Source organism: Zosterops lateralis (assembly GCF_965231275.1).
Source record: "Zosterops lateralis genome assembly, chromosome: 1".
Lineage (NCBI taxonomy): Eukaryota > Metazoa > Chordata > Aves > Passeriformes > Zosteropidae > Zosterops > Zosterops lateralis.
The window spans coordinates 117,750,717-117,768,335 of NC_139762.1; the positions used below are offsets into that span (position 1 = coordinate 117,750,717).

Genomic DNA, 17,619 nt, shown 5'->3' on the forward strand with positions numbered 1-17,619 from the left:
CACCACTTTTGGAAAAAAAAAAAAAAACCACACTTTAAAGTTTATTGTGAGTAAAACCCATAAGGTTCCCCAGTCATGTACAGTAATTTATGGAAAATTTTATAAATAAGAGTTGCAAATTATTGGGTGCTCATTTTCTCTCAATCTCAATTGCGAGTTCTGTCACTGATTTATAGAGGGTTAGGATCTCACCTTCAGAATCAAAAGGACATTAAAAATTATTTTGTAGACTTTATAGCAATCATAAAAATCTTTATTGAATTCTGGATAATTTCCACAAAGTCCATAGGACTCCCTGATATAATAAATGCCTTGTAGTCCACTTGTCTGAACTAAGAAATATGAGTTATGTTAAGGCCTGTGAATATTTCCCTCTGAAAATTGTTTTCAGGTAGAGTGTAGTTTCTCATTTATTGATAGCAATTACCACTGCATTTTGTGCCCTGAATTTTCTATTGCAATCAATGGATAAATCATAAAGTTGAAAAGTTCAAGATGTTCTTTAGCAGAGAATAAATGCCAGCAGTCTCTACCTTTATGGTTATGTTGACCTTATTATGGGCAAATCAGCCAACTTGAAAATAAGCAAGTACTAAGCAGTGGCCATAATTTTAATACTGTTTTCTTGCTTGGAAGGACAGCCTGTGCTCTGTTGTCACAGCTGCCTAATGGAAATTTGATCACACAGCTGGATCACTGGTCAGGCACCAGTGACCACTCCGCGGCTTTGGCAGCTCTTTGCTGTTACACTAACTTTTTGTTTCCCAATCATAACCAAATTAAAGCAGGCAGCTGCAAAATCATCAATAGGTTAAATTCATTAGCTGTTCTCTCTATGAAATAAACAGGAAAATGAAGCTCTTCTTGGTCTTAATTAGTTCTTATAAAAGTTGGCAGGGAAACAAAGACATTTGTACACTCCTTTATTTTTATAAGAGACTTGCCCGAAAGAAAAACCTCAGACATGTAATTTCCTTTTTTTTTTTTTTTTTCCCTCCCGTGCTTAATGCGCTCAGTCAGAAGCTAACCCAGCACCCTGCCTCTGAGGGTAGAAAGAAAGGTGGTTTGGCAAGGGGTTATGCTATGTCTCTTTTGTGCGGATCGGGGCATGTTCGGGGGAGCCTGCACAAGCTGTTTCCACAGCGATAGGCCACACTCCGTGTTTGCAGCCTCCTGTACGGGTAATTCTTCTGCAGGAGAAGCCTTAGCCGAGTGCTGTGGTTCCACAATCATTACCGCTGGCTCTGGGCCATGCCACATCACCCAGCACTACAAATTTGATCTGGATCAGGTGTGGGCACATGATTACATTTCTGTCAAATTAGCAGAGCGCTTGGTGAGGATTTTCTGCCGCCTGTCTGCTTTTATCCTGGTTGCAGAGGAAATGCACTGTGCCGGAACCACAGAAGGGTTAGTGCCATGCGGGCAATCGGTACTTGTTGCAGCACTAATCCTGCTGGGGCAAAGGTAACCTGCCAAAGTTTTGTTGGAACAAATTGAATTGGCAGAGAGCATCTCAACTGGAACAGCACCTTGTGGCACATACCCATGGCAGTGTTAAGCTGGCAGCAGAGGCCCTTAATGTGTTTAAAATATAGTTAAACATTGGCCTATTCTTTAGCCACAAGCTAGTCCAGAGGAGTCTTGATTCTCCTTATTTGCACTGTCTTCCACAGAATTTACTTGTGCTTCCTGCTTGTATGGTGTTCTGGCCCCTATGTCCTTCTTAAGGTGCAGTTCTGTGGTGAGCTGAAAACAATATAAGGCTTTAACTGCTGCTGAAAAGGTGTGATATCACCACTTCCATTGCATCAGCTCTAGTAATGATGCCAGTTGTGGAGTGAGTCAGACTAGAAAGCTGATTTTGCTGAAAACTAAGGAAAAATAATAGTAAGAAAGAAAATCAGTGAAAATTTGGACTGCTTCTTTGCTGGCAGCCCTAAGATTAACTTGAGCCAATTGTGAGCCTATGAGTTCAGATTTTGAGTTGCAGCTCTGACTATTTTCCAGCTGAAAGGTCTTGTCATAACAAGGTGAAGAAAAAAAACTTAAGAACAGCTGTGATAAATGGTTAACAATGAAGCTACTAATTTACTGAAATGTTAGTCTTCTGATCATTGCGAAATATTTCCAGTGGCTATGTGCGTAATAGCATTCGTGTTTATGGTTTTGCTTATTTACTTTATTGGTGAAATATTTATTCTAATGAAATAATTTTTTTTAATTTTTACTTTCTGATAGTAAGTAACATTCATAAAGGACAAATTTCTTAGACTTCTGTCTTCTCATCCATTAGTCTGTAATTCCTCTACTGGGATTGCATTTTGCTTTAATTCTTTGACTTGTAACTCAACCACTGAACAGGCATTCCTTTCTGGTTCTAGATAAGATAGTTACTCATCAGCACTTCAGAAAGAATTTACCTTTCTCAGCCATCAATTAAGTGAGCATTTCTAAGACAGGGCAATAAATCCGATGTGGGGATTAATGAAGCTTTAGAGAGAAATGGCTGCTGCCTGCTATCTCCCCTGCTGCCTCCCCTCCCTCCTGGGAACTATGTAGGTAAGAAGCCAGCTTGCAGGAATTTTGGAGAGAATAGTTGAGTGGTAGGTGTGGGGTAGAACTGAGGACTATGTAGGGATTTCAAGAAAGACCTTCCATAGACAAAGAGTGCAGGAGATGTCAGAGGGTGAATTATGAAAACGATGTGAGGGAGGAACAAGTGAGAGAACTGTTGGGTGCTGAAGAAACGTTATATTTGGTGGGGAGGACAAAAAGCAAGTCTTAATTCCCAAAGAGCAGTTACTGAGAAGATGTGGTACTGCCGTTTCCTAATCTGTTTCTGGTAAAATAGCCCAAGAAATAGGTCAAAGCACTTATTTATACTGTTCAAGCTAATCTTCATGATTCTTAGCTGTAGCTGATTAGGCCATGCTAAAATGAATAACCTTGCTACCAGAACTGTGGATTTGGATTTACTATAAAAAGTAGTAGAAGTAGTAGAATACTGCCTTAAAGCACTACAGCTGCTTGCAACATAAATTACCAAGACACTGCCAAAATAAAGAATTAGACAACTCTCTTACTTAATTTTTACTCAAAGACCTAGAAAACTCACCTCTGAGTTATCAAAGCTAAATAAACTTCCTAGCCTGTGCTTTTCAGAAAGTAATTAAAGATAGGCAGATTGTTGTGATTTACATCTTAGTTAAGGCTACCTCCATAACCCTCTTTAAATTAGGGAGGATAGACAGAACTTTCATATAAACCACAGATGAAAATAGAATCCCTGGTGTTTCCTGAGTAACTTGTTGAAAAAGATAAGTCTATTAATAATACTTAAAACATCATGTTAGGTTCCTCTAGTTTAAATTGCCAGGAAAAAATATCATGTCACTTTGGGATAGTCTGCCAAGGCTTTGAATTGAATTTACTGGAATGAACTAGAAAGTTATAGGTCTGGATTGCTTTTTTGTGTCAAACTGACCACGTTAAGGCATGAGAAATTTAAATATGTAGCTGACTGTTCATTTAAGGCTTCTGCTTCTTGGGTTTGCTACTTTTATCCAGCACTTCAGTTAAAGATATTAAAAGCCCAAGATATATTTAAATTGAGATATTCTATGTGAATAGTAACAGAAGGTCACAATATGTTCAGAAAATTCAAATATATGAATGTTCTCTTATGAATACTTACTTCTTGTGTAGATGGAGTTGCAGATGGGTTACCAGATGGAACACCTTCTTTCAAATATAGTTCCATGTATTTAAAAACAGATGCAGTGCAATCATATTATTTAAATCAATTCTGTTATTGCTTTTGAAGCCAAAATGACAGTAACTATTCTGTAACAGAGAAATGTGGCAAGAGGGATGCTGTAGAATGCTTCTTGCTGTAGACTTGTTGGGCTTGACTGACATCTAAAAAGTCTCTCTCCGAAGAAGTGACCTTAATACAGTGCTCTTTTCTTTGGAAGATTTTTTGACTATCTAACAGCATGCAGTAAAGTTCAGACAGGGCACTAGATGTCCAGGAGCACGTGAAACAGAACTGGATAAAAAGAAACTACAGGAAGAGCATTTGGGATCATAGCAATTCAGAAGTACTCTTCCTTCTTAACAAAAATCAATCCCCATGCCTTAGCCAGAGGCCCAGCACATCTTGGCAGAAGCATTCTTTTTTTTTCACTGTCTCAGTCTTTTGCCCTTTGACTATCTTTGCTTAGCTAGATGTTGCAAATATTGACATCACCACAGCATAATATTAAAATATAAAACAAAAGAAAAGTCCTGCCCAGAGAGTCATGAAAAACTAGAACACACTAGCCCTGTATACACCCTTTCTGAATTCACATATTATCTCATCAGCCTACCATACCTTACTTATATCCTCATGCTTTACTTGTGTTGAGTCTTCTTTTTTCCAGACTGCCATTCACTCAGCAGTGAAAAGTCAGCAGCTAGCAAGAGCTGCTTGTTCCTCACCTGCCTTCTTTCTCTTGACATGTCTGGTCGGTCACCAATATAAATTCCAACATCCTTGTGGACCACCTTTCTGTAGAACAAAGCACAGAAACTAGCAATAATAGTAATCACAGCAGGGAGGTTTCAGGGAAAGCAATCAGGGATAGAGCCAGTTGCCCAGAGCCATGTCCAGATGGCTTTTGAGTAACTCCCAGGATGGAGACTCCAAACCTCTCTCGGCAACTTGTGGCAGTGCTTGGTCATCTTGACCAAGTGAAGAAGTGTGTCCTGATGTTCAGAGGGAACTTTCTCTGAGAGTTTGGAGTCTGGACCCATTGCCTCTGGTCGTGGCAGTGGGCACCACTGGAAAGAGCCTGGCTCTGTCCCCATTGCACTCTCACTTCAGACATTTGTGCAGATTGATGATGTGACATTCAGACATGATGTACACATGGCTCCCCCCATGAAGCCTTCTCCGTTCTGGACAGTCCCAGCTCTCTCAGCCTTTTCTCGCAGGACAGATGCTCCAGTCTCTTCATTCATCCTTGTGGTCCTTCTTTTGGACTCTCTTCAGTATGTCCATGTCTCTTTTGTACTTGGAGGCCCTTATCTGGACCCAGCACTCCAGATGTGACCTTACCAGTGTTAAGTAGACACTAAGGATTATCTTCCTTAACCAGCTGCCTTTACTGAAGCATGTCAGCAAGACAATTTATTGCAATAAGCAAGTTCCTCAAAGTAAAATCTGAGATTTTCTTTCCCTGCCACAAATGAAAGAAAGAGTCAAAAGCCATAGGTTTTCCATAAAGGCCAGGAGTGCTTTATCTGATCACTTGTATCTCCTACATGCTTTGATGTTGTCAGTATTGACCTGAGCAGATTCAACAAACTAGGAATACAATTCAGCTTAAAACTGTCTTTGCTTGCCTTGGAAGTTAAAATTCACATGGCTGTTAAGCAATGACGCCAGTACTTTTATGCATGTATATCTCTCAGCTCCAGGCTTTAAGTTCTTGAACTCACTATGAGCCCAGAAAAGGAGGGAGTGGTAGGAGGAAGGACTGGTGTGACTCACAGTTCCTCAGTCCTTAGCTCTGGTTATGTGTAACTGGAGGCTTCTGAAGCAACCCCAGACCTCCTGTTCTGTCTGCACCATGTTTCAAATTTTTTATGTCTGATATTCAGCTTTGAATTTCCAGGCATGTTCTGATTTGCCTCTTTTGAAATACATGCAATATATATATGAAATGTAAAGTATAAGCCAGAGGTTTTAGATAGAAGAGCCTTTGGGACTAGAACTTTCTAGTCCCAAAACTAAAACTATGTTTTAGTTTTGTATTGCCTGCCACAGTGGTCTTGTGGTGCGCTATCAGGTCTTACAATACAGAAAAAAAAAATAATGAGACAAGTGAACAGGCATTGAATTGTCTGCCTATTCTTTTAAATTGTATAGCTGATCTGACAAAAGACTTATGACAATTCAGCAATTTTGAGTCTTTTAAAGATTCTTTAGAATGTGTTCTCCAAAAGGGAAGACAGTCCCTGGATTTGCTGGGATTGTGTTCGTTTCCTTCAAAGGAATGAGGAGTGCTTGTGGGAAAGGCCAGGCCGGTTGCAGAGCGGTGCCAGCTCTGCGCGCCAGAGGGAGCTGTATCCACACAGAACTGCAAGTCCCGGTGCGTGCCAGGAATGCAGAGCAGGGATCTTCAAATAGGATGGATATAAACACAAGAGATTTGGATAACCTGGAAGTGATTTTATTTTCTGTCTCTATTTTTCCCCCTAGCTTTCTTCTTACCAATACAAAGAGTACATTTTGTTTTAGTTTGTATTGCAAGAATGATAAAATCATTTCAAAGATAGAGATCAAGCATGCTGATTGAATAATCTGATTTATTGTGTTCATGCAATGTAATAGAATTAGCTATACCTACTCTATTGTTTTTGTCCTGGGAAAGATCCTTTGAGTATACCGTTTTGACTTCTCATAACTATGAAAAACACACACATTTTAGATTGAAATGTGCCTTGCCTTGTCCCCATACAAAGCTGAAATTTGAGGGAATGTTTGAAATTAAGAATATACCTAAGAAGAAAAGAAATGTTCAAATCACATGCTTCACATTAAAAAGCATCCACTTAACAATTTTTTTTATCAGCCCTCATGTTGTTGTTTTGTTTTTATATGGTCATAATTATATCATCATAAATATACTTTATATACACATGATAATAACATACTTTATTATATATTTGACCATAACTGTACCATATATGCGATCATAAACTGTACCATATATGTGATCATAATATCATGTATATATGATCATAAATATATTTTTGTATATGCTTCATATGATCATAACTTCATATATACTTCATATGAAATATATATACTTCATATGATCAACCCATGATTCCCGTCCTCCTGGTTCTGCTCATGGATGGTGGGGGATAGATGTGAATGAAGGAGCAAATCTGAGCCTGGAAACAGGGTAGTGAGGGGAAGGTGTTTCAATTTTTGTCTTGGTTTCTTACTATCCAAATATCTTTTAGTTAGTTATAAATTAAATTAATTTTCCCCAAGTTACACAGTAATGGGTAAGGGATCACCTTATCTTTGCCTTGATCTATGAGCTTTTCAGTTTATCCTCTCTTCCCATTCTGTTGAAGGGGGGATAGTGGATGGTGTGAGGTGGGTAAAGGTCTGGCAGCCAGTACATAGTACAAAGGATATGATTTGGAATTGGGTGATCTAGGAAATTTTTGAGTAGAAAGGATGAATTATTTGGTTCCAAGGATGATATTCAAAGAAAAATTTCATTTTTTAAGTCTCTAGCATTTATAATCTTCTCTATTTCAAATGGAAAGGAATTGCTGTGTTAGAGTTTTATGGTGTAAGAGGAGAAACTCTACCAGAATAAAAGGCATCCTACATGTTCTGTTTTAATATAAAAATTTACAAGATCTCGGGACTAAGTCCTAAAGGGACTTCAATTAATCCTATTTTGGAAGAGATTATGTAGTAAACCTAAGACATGGCTGGTCTTAAAGAACTGAAATTTAGAGCAAGAGATTGTTTTCTGTTTTTTAAAGAATTTAATATATTTGCATGGGGGAAAAAAAGAAGATAAACTCAATATCCCATCAAGAGTAAAGCACAGAAAAACAATTAACTAAATACACAGTTGTCCCAATTTTTTTGGTGTCACTAACTCTTGGATATATCAGCTTTTAGACTCATGAATATTTTATTTGCTCTTCCATAGATCTTCCTGAGAGATAACCAATTGGATACTGGACAACAAAAGAGGTAATCAGACTCCTCTGACCTGTTTTACCCTGATGGTGAAGGATGAAAAGCAGCAGCTGCTTGCTGTGGAACAGGGCTTCTGGTGGCACTTGCTTCTTTCCTTTGGGATGATATTGGTGTAAAAACATCAAGGCGTTAAACTCATGATGTTGTGAGCTTATACATGCCAGACTGTGTTCCATCACGTATTGAAGCAGGTATGTTCTTTGAATAACTTTGCCTTATTTTTCAGCACTAATCCAAATGAACTATGGGTATTGTAAGAAAAAAAAGCATATTTTTACATTCTCTGTAAAAGATACTTAATGCTTGCTAGTATAAAATTGGCACAGAAAGAACTGAAGTTAACTAGGGTCCTATCTTCTTAGGAGATGTGGAATTGTTACCAGAATTTGGATTGTGTTTTAATAATTTTATTGTCATTCAAGGGAAAAAACAACATCTTCTTTTCTTTGTTCTACTGGAACAAAAATACATAGCTCAAAAATAGGATTCTAATGTAATTTCAGCAATCAGGAATGTATCTAGTACTAAAATTGTGAATGTTACATCTTCCTTAATAAGGAGAGTTTAACTTTTCTAGAAAAGCATTGTCTCACTGCACTTTTAGTATTTTATGGGACTGCTTTAATAGTTAAGAAATAATTTTGAGTAGCTAAAGTTAAAGCTTCAGGTTGATATAATCACTAAAAAACTGAACAGGCTGTTGAGTCTAAATTTCCGTAGCTGACTAGGTTATTAAAATTATTTTATGAGAAAGTACAAATTACATGAGTTTGTAGTTCTTCAAAATTAAATCTATCAAAACTTTAATTTTGGTTTATGCTTCTGGGCTGCCATGTAGCTGATCAGCATTATGTCACAGATTTTTTAACTAATGCTGCATATCTGTAACTTCACATGGTTACTACCATTATCTTGTGCATTAACAGGATTCATGTGCCTTGCATGATTCCAGTGCCAGGATAGATCCCAGAATTATGCTAAATATGCTCTAGGCATGCCATCATGAACAAGAAGCATGGTAACTGCTGCAGGTGGTAAAGTAGTATCTAAATGCTTGCATGCAATTTAATTTTCTAATTGATAGCTTAAAACCAAAACTTCAGTACGTTTAATTGAGAGACTGTTTACAACACTTAAGAGCAGAAAGGGATTTTTTTTCAGCAGGTCAAAGGACCCTTAATTGTGAGTTGGTTGATCAGAAAAAGAAAAGATCAAAGTAAATACTATGTGCCAGAATTACTACATGGATTATGTTTCTCTTTGTACTTACATGGTATTTGATTTTCTTTTTCATCCTGAATAATGCTAAAGCACTTAAAAGTGTTACATTCTTGGTTCTGAACCAAAATGTGGCTTAGTAAATAATATATGAATAATGTCATGATAGTGTTTCTAGCTCAGCAATGAGAAGGGTTTAATAAAAGAGAGGGTAGTCTTACCTAACAAAGCAGGTTTACAGAAATTTTTCTTATGACTAGGGTTACAGCTCACTTTTAGGATTTTTCTGTGATCACTTTTCAACATTTGTAGAGGGGTCCAAAATTCAGAGAAAGTAAGTTGTGGTGAGAGTTTTGTTGTAGCAAGTCTGACATCAATGAGCTGTAACTTTCTCTTATGAATCATAGATACCTATATCTTGTGGTTTAAATTATAGTTTATGTAGAATCCTAGAATGGTTTGAGTTGGAAGGGACCTTAAAGGTCATCTAGTTCCAACCCCTTACCCTGGGCAGGGGCACCTTCCACTAGATCAGGTTGCTCAGAGCCTCATCCAGCCTGGCCTTGAAAACGTCCAAGGATGGGGCAGCCACAGCTTCTCTGGGCAACCTGTTCCATTGCTTCACCACCCTCACAGTGAAGATTTCTTCCTAATATATAATCTAAATTTAGCCTCTTTCATCTTAAAGTCATTCCCACTTGTCCTATTGCTACATGTACTTGTAAAAAGTTCCTCTCCAGGTCTCTTATATATGCCCTCTCTAAGTACTGGAAAGTTGCTAGAAGGAGTTTTTGCTGTTTGAGTTTTTTGTGTCATTGCCTAGCATAAGCTAGGTCTTGTTTAAAAATGTTTCATTCTTAAAATACAAAAAGATGTACTGGACACTGTAAGGAGGTAGTCAAGCCACTCAATGAAGAATCACTGATTTGTCTACTTCTCTTTTGTTGTAAAGGAAGGAACAAATCTTAGATCTGAAGTGGACTAAATATGACAGTCTGTGCTTGCACTATACTATAAGGGTACCATGTTAAATTTATCATTAATTCAGTCCTAAGTCTCAAATAAGATAGGACCCTGATAGATGTCAGTATTTCCCATGAAGAATTTTTTTATGAAGTCATTTTTATAACACCAGGGTCAATTCTTGGTATCTACTCTCATCACGTAGGTCCAGATTCCCTCCACCAGTTCTTAGGGTCATGGGTTGGGAGCCACAGAATCAATCAGGTTGGAAAAGATCTCTGAGACCATCAAGTCTAATCTGTGACTGAACACCACCATGTCAATTAAACCATGACACACAGTGCCATATACAATCTTTCTTAAAAAACCTCCAGGAATGGTGACTCCATCACTTCCCTGGCAGCCCATTCCAATATCTAATCACTCTTTCTGTGAATAAATTCTTCTTATGTCTGACTTAGACCTCCCCTAGTGCACCTTAAGGCTGTGTCCTCTTGTCCTGTCACTGATTGCCCAGGAGAAGACACCAACCCCCACCTGGCTACAATCACCCTTCAGGGAGTTATAGGGAGTGGTAAGGTCACCCTTGAGCTTCTTTTTCTCCAGGCTAAACACCCCCAGATCCCTCAACTGCTGTTCATCAGACTTGTGCTCCAGACCCTTCAGCAGCTCTGTTGCTCTCTTTTGAACATGCTTCAGCACCTCAATGTTCTTCCTGAATTGAGGAGCCCAGAACTGAACACAATACTCAAGTCATCCTGAGCACACTGTAGAGATAATAGAAAGTGCTTGACCAGTTGTTCCTGGAGTCTGTATGCCTGTTGACAATATAAGGAGTCTGATTCAGAGTCAAATTCAATCACAATTTAAGTGCCTACAATTGGTTAGGCTGAACTTGTACCGTTGTATTGAGAAAACAAAAATTCTCCACTTTGCTGCATTAGGTGATACTCAAAGGTGCAAAGCTCTTACCCTACTGTAAGAAGTCAATAACCTCAACAAATAGTGGAATAATTCTCCTATGACTTAGAAAAGACAAATGTAAACAAACACAAATAGGTGGAAATATAACATTTGCATATTAATGCTATAGCAAATTTGCCTATTCATTTCAGTGACAGCAACATCAAGCCTTTAATATGAACAGTGCTACCCAACACAATACCTTCTGTTCTTTGGTTTTTGCTTTTTCATTTTCTCATTTTTTCCTAATTGTAAAATATATTAAAGGTCAGAGGATAATATAGAGGAGATTTTATCCTAGATTCACTTTCATATATTTTTAACCTTTTGCTGCCTGATAAAAATCTATTAAAATGAACGATAAGAAATACTATCTATATATACTTGCAGTCCCTGGTATTTTAAATTATGTTCTACATTAGCAGCTTTGGTTATGCACTGCTATCATGGCTGAACAAAGGCAACGTGCTTTGTCAACATCAGGTGAAGCATTATATGAAATCCTGGCACTAGAAAAGGGAGCAACACATGATGAGATTAAGAAGTCCTACAGGTATGTAAAATGTGCTTTACAACAGGTGTAAAAATGCTTATTTGTCTGGCATGATTATGAAGGTAAAACTTTTTGAGTTACCTGCGCAGTAGACACAGTAGACAGATTGTCACGATCCTTTCTTTTTCTTTAATTTGTGAGCCTGAAAAGAATCAGAGATGATGCAATGTGAATCTACTGATTTTGTCCCTCAAGCAGTCTGAAATGTTTTAATCTAAATTAATTTAATTTCATCTGAAATGTTTTAATCTAAGGGAATGAGAGGCCAGACTGTTGGCATAAACTAACCTGGGCTATTTGAATACTGCACCCAGTTCTTGTGGTAGGATCATTCCTGAAGTATCGTGAAAAGTAAAGCCAATGCAAGTGCTGTAATGACAATCTGAGAACTAGAGTAAGAGACATAAGGAATTCAATCAGTGTATCTTGTCAGAAAAGAAAAAGAAGATTATTTAGAAGAAAAGAAAAAGGTAGATTATTTGACTATGGTGTGTAATGTCCTTGAAGGGGGAAATTTCTAGGTGTGAGGTATGAAGGTAGGCATAACCAAAAGCAGTGCTTGGGATCTGAAAATGATTTGAGCTGAAAAAGAGGTACATGGTTTTAACTGTGAGTGTAAACAGCTACTGAAAAATACTGGCACAGGAATGGTGGTTTCTCTATTGAAAAAGAAGAGAAGACATTAAGAATAGTTTGAGTCAAACACAAGTTATCAAAAATATTTTATTGTTGAAATGTAACAAGACCTAGAAGTAAATCCAGAAGATTTTATGTGTAATTTTGCCCTTAAATTTTCTCAGCTGCTATTGAAAGAGAAAAAAATTTCTCTGTCATGTGTGAAGTAGATGTTCTTGATGATGAAATAGGTCAGATGTGTACTCGCAGGTTTAGTAAATATTGTAAAACTTTCATTACAGCATCATTCTAGGTATTGTTGATTGCACTGTATTACCAGGCAAAATTAACACAGGTTACTTTTCCTATCAAATGTAAAAATATGAACTCAAAAAGGTTTATAGGATAGATCTGCTTGCATCATTCTTTAGCTTGAATTTTGGCATGACCCTGTCCTCCATGTTTTTGAACAAATTGCATTTCTCCTGCTTTCTGTTCCTAGAGGCACACATTCAGGAGGCAAAAGTAGTGAATGTCCAAACTCTTCATACAATGGAAGGAGAACTGTTGATGTCCCATGGTTCTGTAGTCTTGTGTAATTATATCACTGGGAAAAAAGCATACTATGGTATCAAATTCACTTTTGACTTACACTTTCTTTGTCCCTGTAGTACTGTCTGGCTGTAGATATCATCTTCTCAAACTTCATGTTTTCCTGTTGCTTTTACATTTAATTTTCTGTCAATCCCCAAAGGAGAAAGTTGTCATGGAAGAATGCAGAAGGCAATTATCTTTATTTAATGCTGAGCATGAATATTGATGATTTACACAGTGATCTATGGCAAAACTGACAGTGGTGCTTCCTCCATCTTTATTAGTAATTACAGAAAAAAAAGGCTGCTTCTGACTAAAGTGGAAATGTCAAAGGGATTCACTTTTAATGGAGTAGCTGTAAATATTTGCAAGATAAAATGATGAGTCAGTCTCATAGATTTTCTTTAATTATAATTTAATTTATGCTAATCCAAAAATCTGCTGCTGAAAGAGTATGCTTTAGTACAAGGTATAAAACCAGCCATACCTGATTCTGAGTTTCTTGCCATTATTAATTAAGTCACTGTTAATTATACTACCACAGCCCAGGGCAAAATTTGCTTTTTCATAAACATGACAGACATGACTCTGTGATTTTATTTGGAGTTTGGCACAATCTAATCTATCAGGGAGTAAAGCTAATGGGCTTTTAATCAGCAGAATTTCAAAGGAGATCTGTTTATCTTCAATATAATACAAAAATAATTTTAGAACTTTTTTTTGGCATAAAAAAATTAAACTGTACTTTGACTTATGTTTTCTTCTCTGACAGTGAAGTAATATGCAGAGATAGATACTGAATTTCTTTTCTTCAGAAGTTTCAAAAGATCCTGTTTGATATGCTACTTACAAGAAAATTATAGAATCACAGAGTGGTTTGTGTTGGAAGGAACTTTAAAGATCATCTAGTTCCAACCCTCTGCCAGGGGTTGCTCAGACTAGACCAAGTTGCTCAAACACTCATCCAATCTGGCCTTGAACACTTCCAGGGACAGATCATCCACAGGTTCTCTGAGCAACCAATTCCAGTGCATCACCAACCTCACAGTGAAGAATTTCTTTGTAATATCTAATCTAAAGTTTGCCTCTTTCAATTTGTAGCCATTGCCCCTTGTCCTATCACCACACACCCATCTCAAAAGCCCTGCTCCAGCTTTGTTGTAGACCCTCCCTAAGCACTGGAAGGTTCCAATTATGTCATACTACAGATTTCTCTTCAGCATTATGAAAAATCCAAATTCTTCTGGCCTTTTCTCCTAGGAAAGGAGCTCCATCCTGCTAATGTCACGGTGTGTCTCCTCTGGACTTGCTCCAAAAGGTCAACACCTTTGTGACAGAACACTGATGATTATGAATTTCATTAGAAAATGTGTACAGCATTCTTAATGCTATTTAATTACTACCAAACAAGGAAGGATAATGGCTTACTACTCATGCCTATTCCAATGCCCTGTCCTACTTCTGATACAGCCTCTGGGTCCACCCAAGGCTCCCCACAGCCACGAGAGGACACAGCACCTATGGTCCAGGAAAGAGAATGAAAAGCACTGGAGAATGCAGGCATCGATCCCGCTACCTCTCACATGCTAAGCGAGCGCTCTACCACTTGAGCTAATTCCCCACCCTGCAGCCTCTCCCCGAGGACCTCTCCCTCCCAGGCACCCAGCCTGACCCAGGATGACCTGAAACCAAATGAGCTTCTCATTCATATCACTCTCCTACCACCAACTCATCCACTCACAGTCCTGTTAGAGATGACTGTGGGCAACTTCAGTGCTCAGAACCACCATGCCCTGACCAAAGGTTCCCTCAATACTGCTGGGGCGGTAGTATTCCCAAACTCAGGAAAGAGCTCATGACTGGAGAGCTTATTCTGGGCAACCCCTGGGCAGGACCAGCAAAAGGCAGCAGTGGCAGTGCAGGATGTGTGCTAGAGGCAAAAGTTGACTCCTTCGAGCCGGAGTTGAACCAGCGACCTAAGGATGGCCATGCAAGGGAGCCTACAGTCCTCCGCTCTACCAGCTGAGCTATCGAAGGAAACATGGGAATATGCCCAGGGGACCTCACCCAGCACTTTGCCCAGCCACACTGCCCCATTATGCCTCTATTACCACATCCTCCTTCAAACAGCCTCAGATGAGACGTCACAGAACCTTGCTCAACCCATCAGTCATGCAAACCACAAACAGAAATGCTCCATAACCTCCTTGGACATCATTTTCTTCAAGAGAAGATGGACTCTTCTTATGGCCATACAGATCTTACCTATATCCTGCTCCATTTTCCCTTCATTCCCTTTCACTGTGCTGTATTTTGCTCTCTGCTCAAGCACAGGAAAAAACAAAATGAAAGCCATTCCTCTGTTCTGTAACATATGCCTAAGCACTGCAACATCATCCAAACATCTCTCTCCAAACTGAACATGCCCACTCCCCTCAACCAATCCTTCAAGAGAAATCCAACAATTCCTTGAGATTGTTAGCAGCCCTTCACTGAGGTTGTTTCATTTCATTGGTGTCTTTTTCTGTTCTTGACTTGATGTTTGAGAACTGTCAAGCAAAGAAGGGGGACATAATTTCTTCTATTAAACTGCCCACAGTACTAGTCCAATTATCCCTTTTTCTGACTCAGAGATGGGGCTCCTGAGAGGCATTTTAAAGACTTTTATTCTATTTTTATCTCATGTGAAGGGTGAGATGGTAGAGATCTTATAATTCACACCATCAATATCAGAAGCTAATTTCCTAATTACAACACATTATAAGTGTTTTTTGGCCTATTAGCTTTTGCCACACAATGCTGCTAATGCTTTTAAGCCAATCATCTAAAAATACGACGCCTGGATCCTCCTACACTACATCTTTCACAGTTCTAATTCTCAAAAATACTTAGTCTATTTGCAAAGTCATCATTTAAAATTTGTGTTTAATTCATTTTCTCTCTCAATAATGTCCATCTTATTCCATGGTCTTTCTAAGTCAGCATATTTTATCTCAGAGTTTGCATGCAGATACTACGTATTATGTGAGCCGTCTGTCCAGCTTTGAGAAGTCTACAAATCCATTTCCCACAGTACTCTTGATACAACCCTAGAAGTCTTCCTCCTTTGTAAATTCAGGGCATACCATAAATCTCCACATGTGCCAGATGGATGCCCACTAAAGGGCCCAGTGTCCAGACAATGGGAATGAAAAGCACTGGAGAATGCGGGCATCGATCCCGCTACCTCTCACATGCTAAGCGAGCGCTCTACCACTTGAGCTAATTCCCCACCCTGCAGCCTCTCACCAAGGTCCTCTCCCTTCCAGGCACCCAGCCCTGAATCAGGATGACCTGAAACCAAATGAGCTTCCCATTCATATCACTCTCATACCACCAAATCATCCACTCATAGTTCTGTTAGAGGTGACTGTGGGCAACTTCAGTGCTCAGAATGGCCATGCCCTGACCAAAGGTTCCCTCAAAACTGCTGGGGCAGTAGTATTTCCAAACTCAGACAAGAGCTCATGACTGGGAAGCTCATTCTGGGGAACCCCCTGGGCAGGACCAGCAAAAGGCAGCAGTGGCAGTGCAGGATGTGTGCCAGAGGCAAAAGTTGACTCCTTCGAGCCGGAGTTGAACCAGCGACCTAAGGATGGCCATGCAAGGGAGCCTACAGTCCTCCGCTCTACCAGCTGAGCTATCGAAGGAAACATGGAAATGTGCCCAGGGGGACCTCACCCAGCACTTTGCCCAGCCACACTGCCCCATTAGGCGTCTATTACCACATCCTCCTTCAAACAGCCTCAGATGAGACGTCACAGAACCTTGCTCAATACTTTAAGCCTATCTGTCATGCAAACCACAAACAGAAATGCTCCATAACCTCCTTGGACATCATTTTCTTCAAGAGAAGATGGACTCTTCTTACAGCATACAGATCTTACCTATATCCTGCTCCATTTTCCCTTCATTCCCTTTCACTGTGCTGTATTTTGCTCTCTGCTCAAGCACAAGAGAAAACAAAATTACAGCCATTTCTTAATTCTGTGACCTATATTTAAGTACGACAAGGTCATCCACAAGTCCTCAGAACCTCTTTCTGTAAACTGAACATGCCCATTCTCATCAGCCCATCCTTTAAGAGAAATCCAGTGATTCCTTGAGATTCTTGGTGGCCCACCACTGAGGTTGTTCCATTTCATTGACATCCTTTTCTATACTAGGCTTGATATTTGAGAACTGCCAAGCTGTCTTGGTGTAAGTCAAGCTGAGGGAGTAGACACTTTAAAATGAGCTATCTCCCATTTACTTTTAGCCAGTCCCCTTCCACCAATAAGTAGAGATGAACATGACTAGATATAAATGAAAAAGTAACAGTTTACCAAAAATTCAAAATAGCATCAGGCAAGAAAATTAACAATAATAACAATAATACTTACTAGTTACAAAGTTTCTAAATCTCACAGGCTCCCTGGGAACAAGGAGAAATTAAAAGTGGCAGAGAAAACCCTCTGCCCAAGATGTCACCCTCCATGAAGGATTGCATGTGGAGAGACAAAGATGGTGGCAGCCCTCCCCCTCTTTCAACTGCACGTGGACAGAGATAACAAAAAGAGAGAAAAAAAACCCAAAACAACACAGATACCAAACCTCCATGATTACAAAAACTCCCCCTAAACAACAAGCAACAGAGAACAAGGACAAAACAAGAAGAAAACCTAGAGTCCAAAACCAGACAAATGCCCTTCCTATCTCTCTGGTGGCAGCAGCTCTGTCAAAAAAGGCACTCTGGCAGCTGGACCTCGATCTGGCTGGATCTCATAGAGGGACTTCACCTTTTCAGGAGGAGAAACAGCAGGCAGCTGGCAGGGGCAACTCAGACTCCATGCCTTCCCACTTCCACTGGGCACTGCTGGCAGGTTGGGGTGACCATGTAGGATGGGCTCTT

General features: G+C 39.2%; 1 protein-coding gene across 6 annotated transcripts in view; it reads left to right on the plus strand.

The window, feature by feature from the left end:
• Positions 1-2,442: 2,442 nt before the first annotated feature.
• The window catches only part of DNAJC5B (DnaJ heat shock protein family (Hsp40) member C5 beta), a 44,948-nt gene continuing 29,771 nt past the window's right edge, over positions 2,443-17,619 (plus strand). Inside the window, exons 1-3 of one of the 6 annotated variants that reach the window (XM_083854712.1) lie at positions 2,443-2,562; positions 7,734-7,974; positions 11,350-11,480. In XM_083854712.1, the coding sequence (XP_083710838.1) occupies positions 11,374-11,480 (107 nt within the window). In that variant the 5' untranslated portion in view covers positions 2,443-2,562; positions 7,734-7,974; positions 11,350-11,373. The remainder of the gene's footprint in view (positions 2,563-7,733; positions 7,975-11,349; positions 11,481-17,619) is intronic. The other 5 variants (XM_083854713.1, XM_083854714.1, XM_083854715.1 and 2 more) reach the window with 5 other exon arrangements.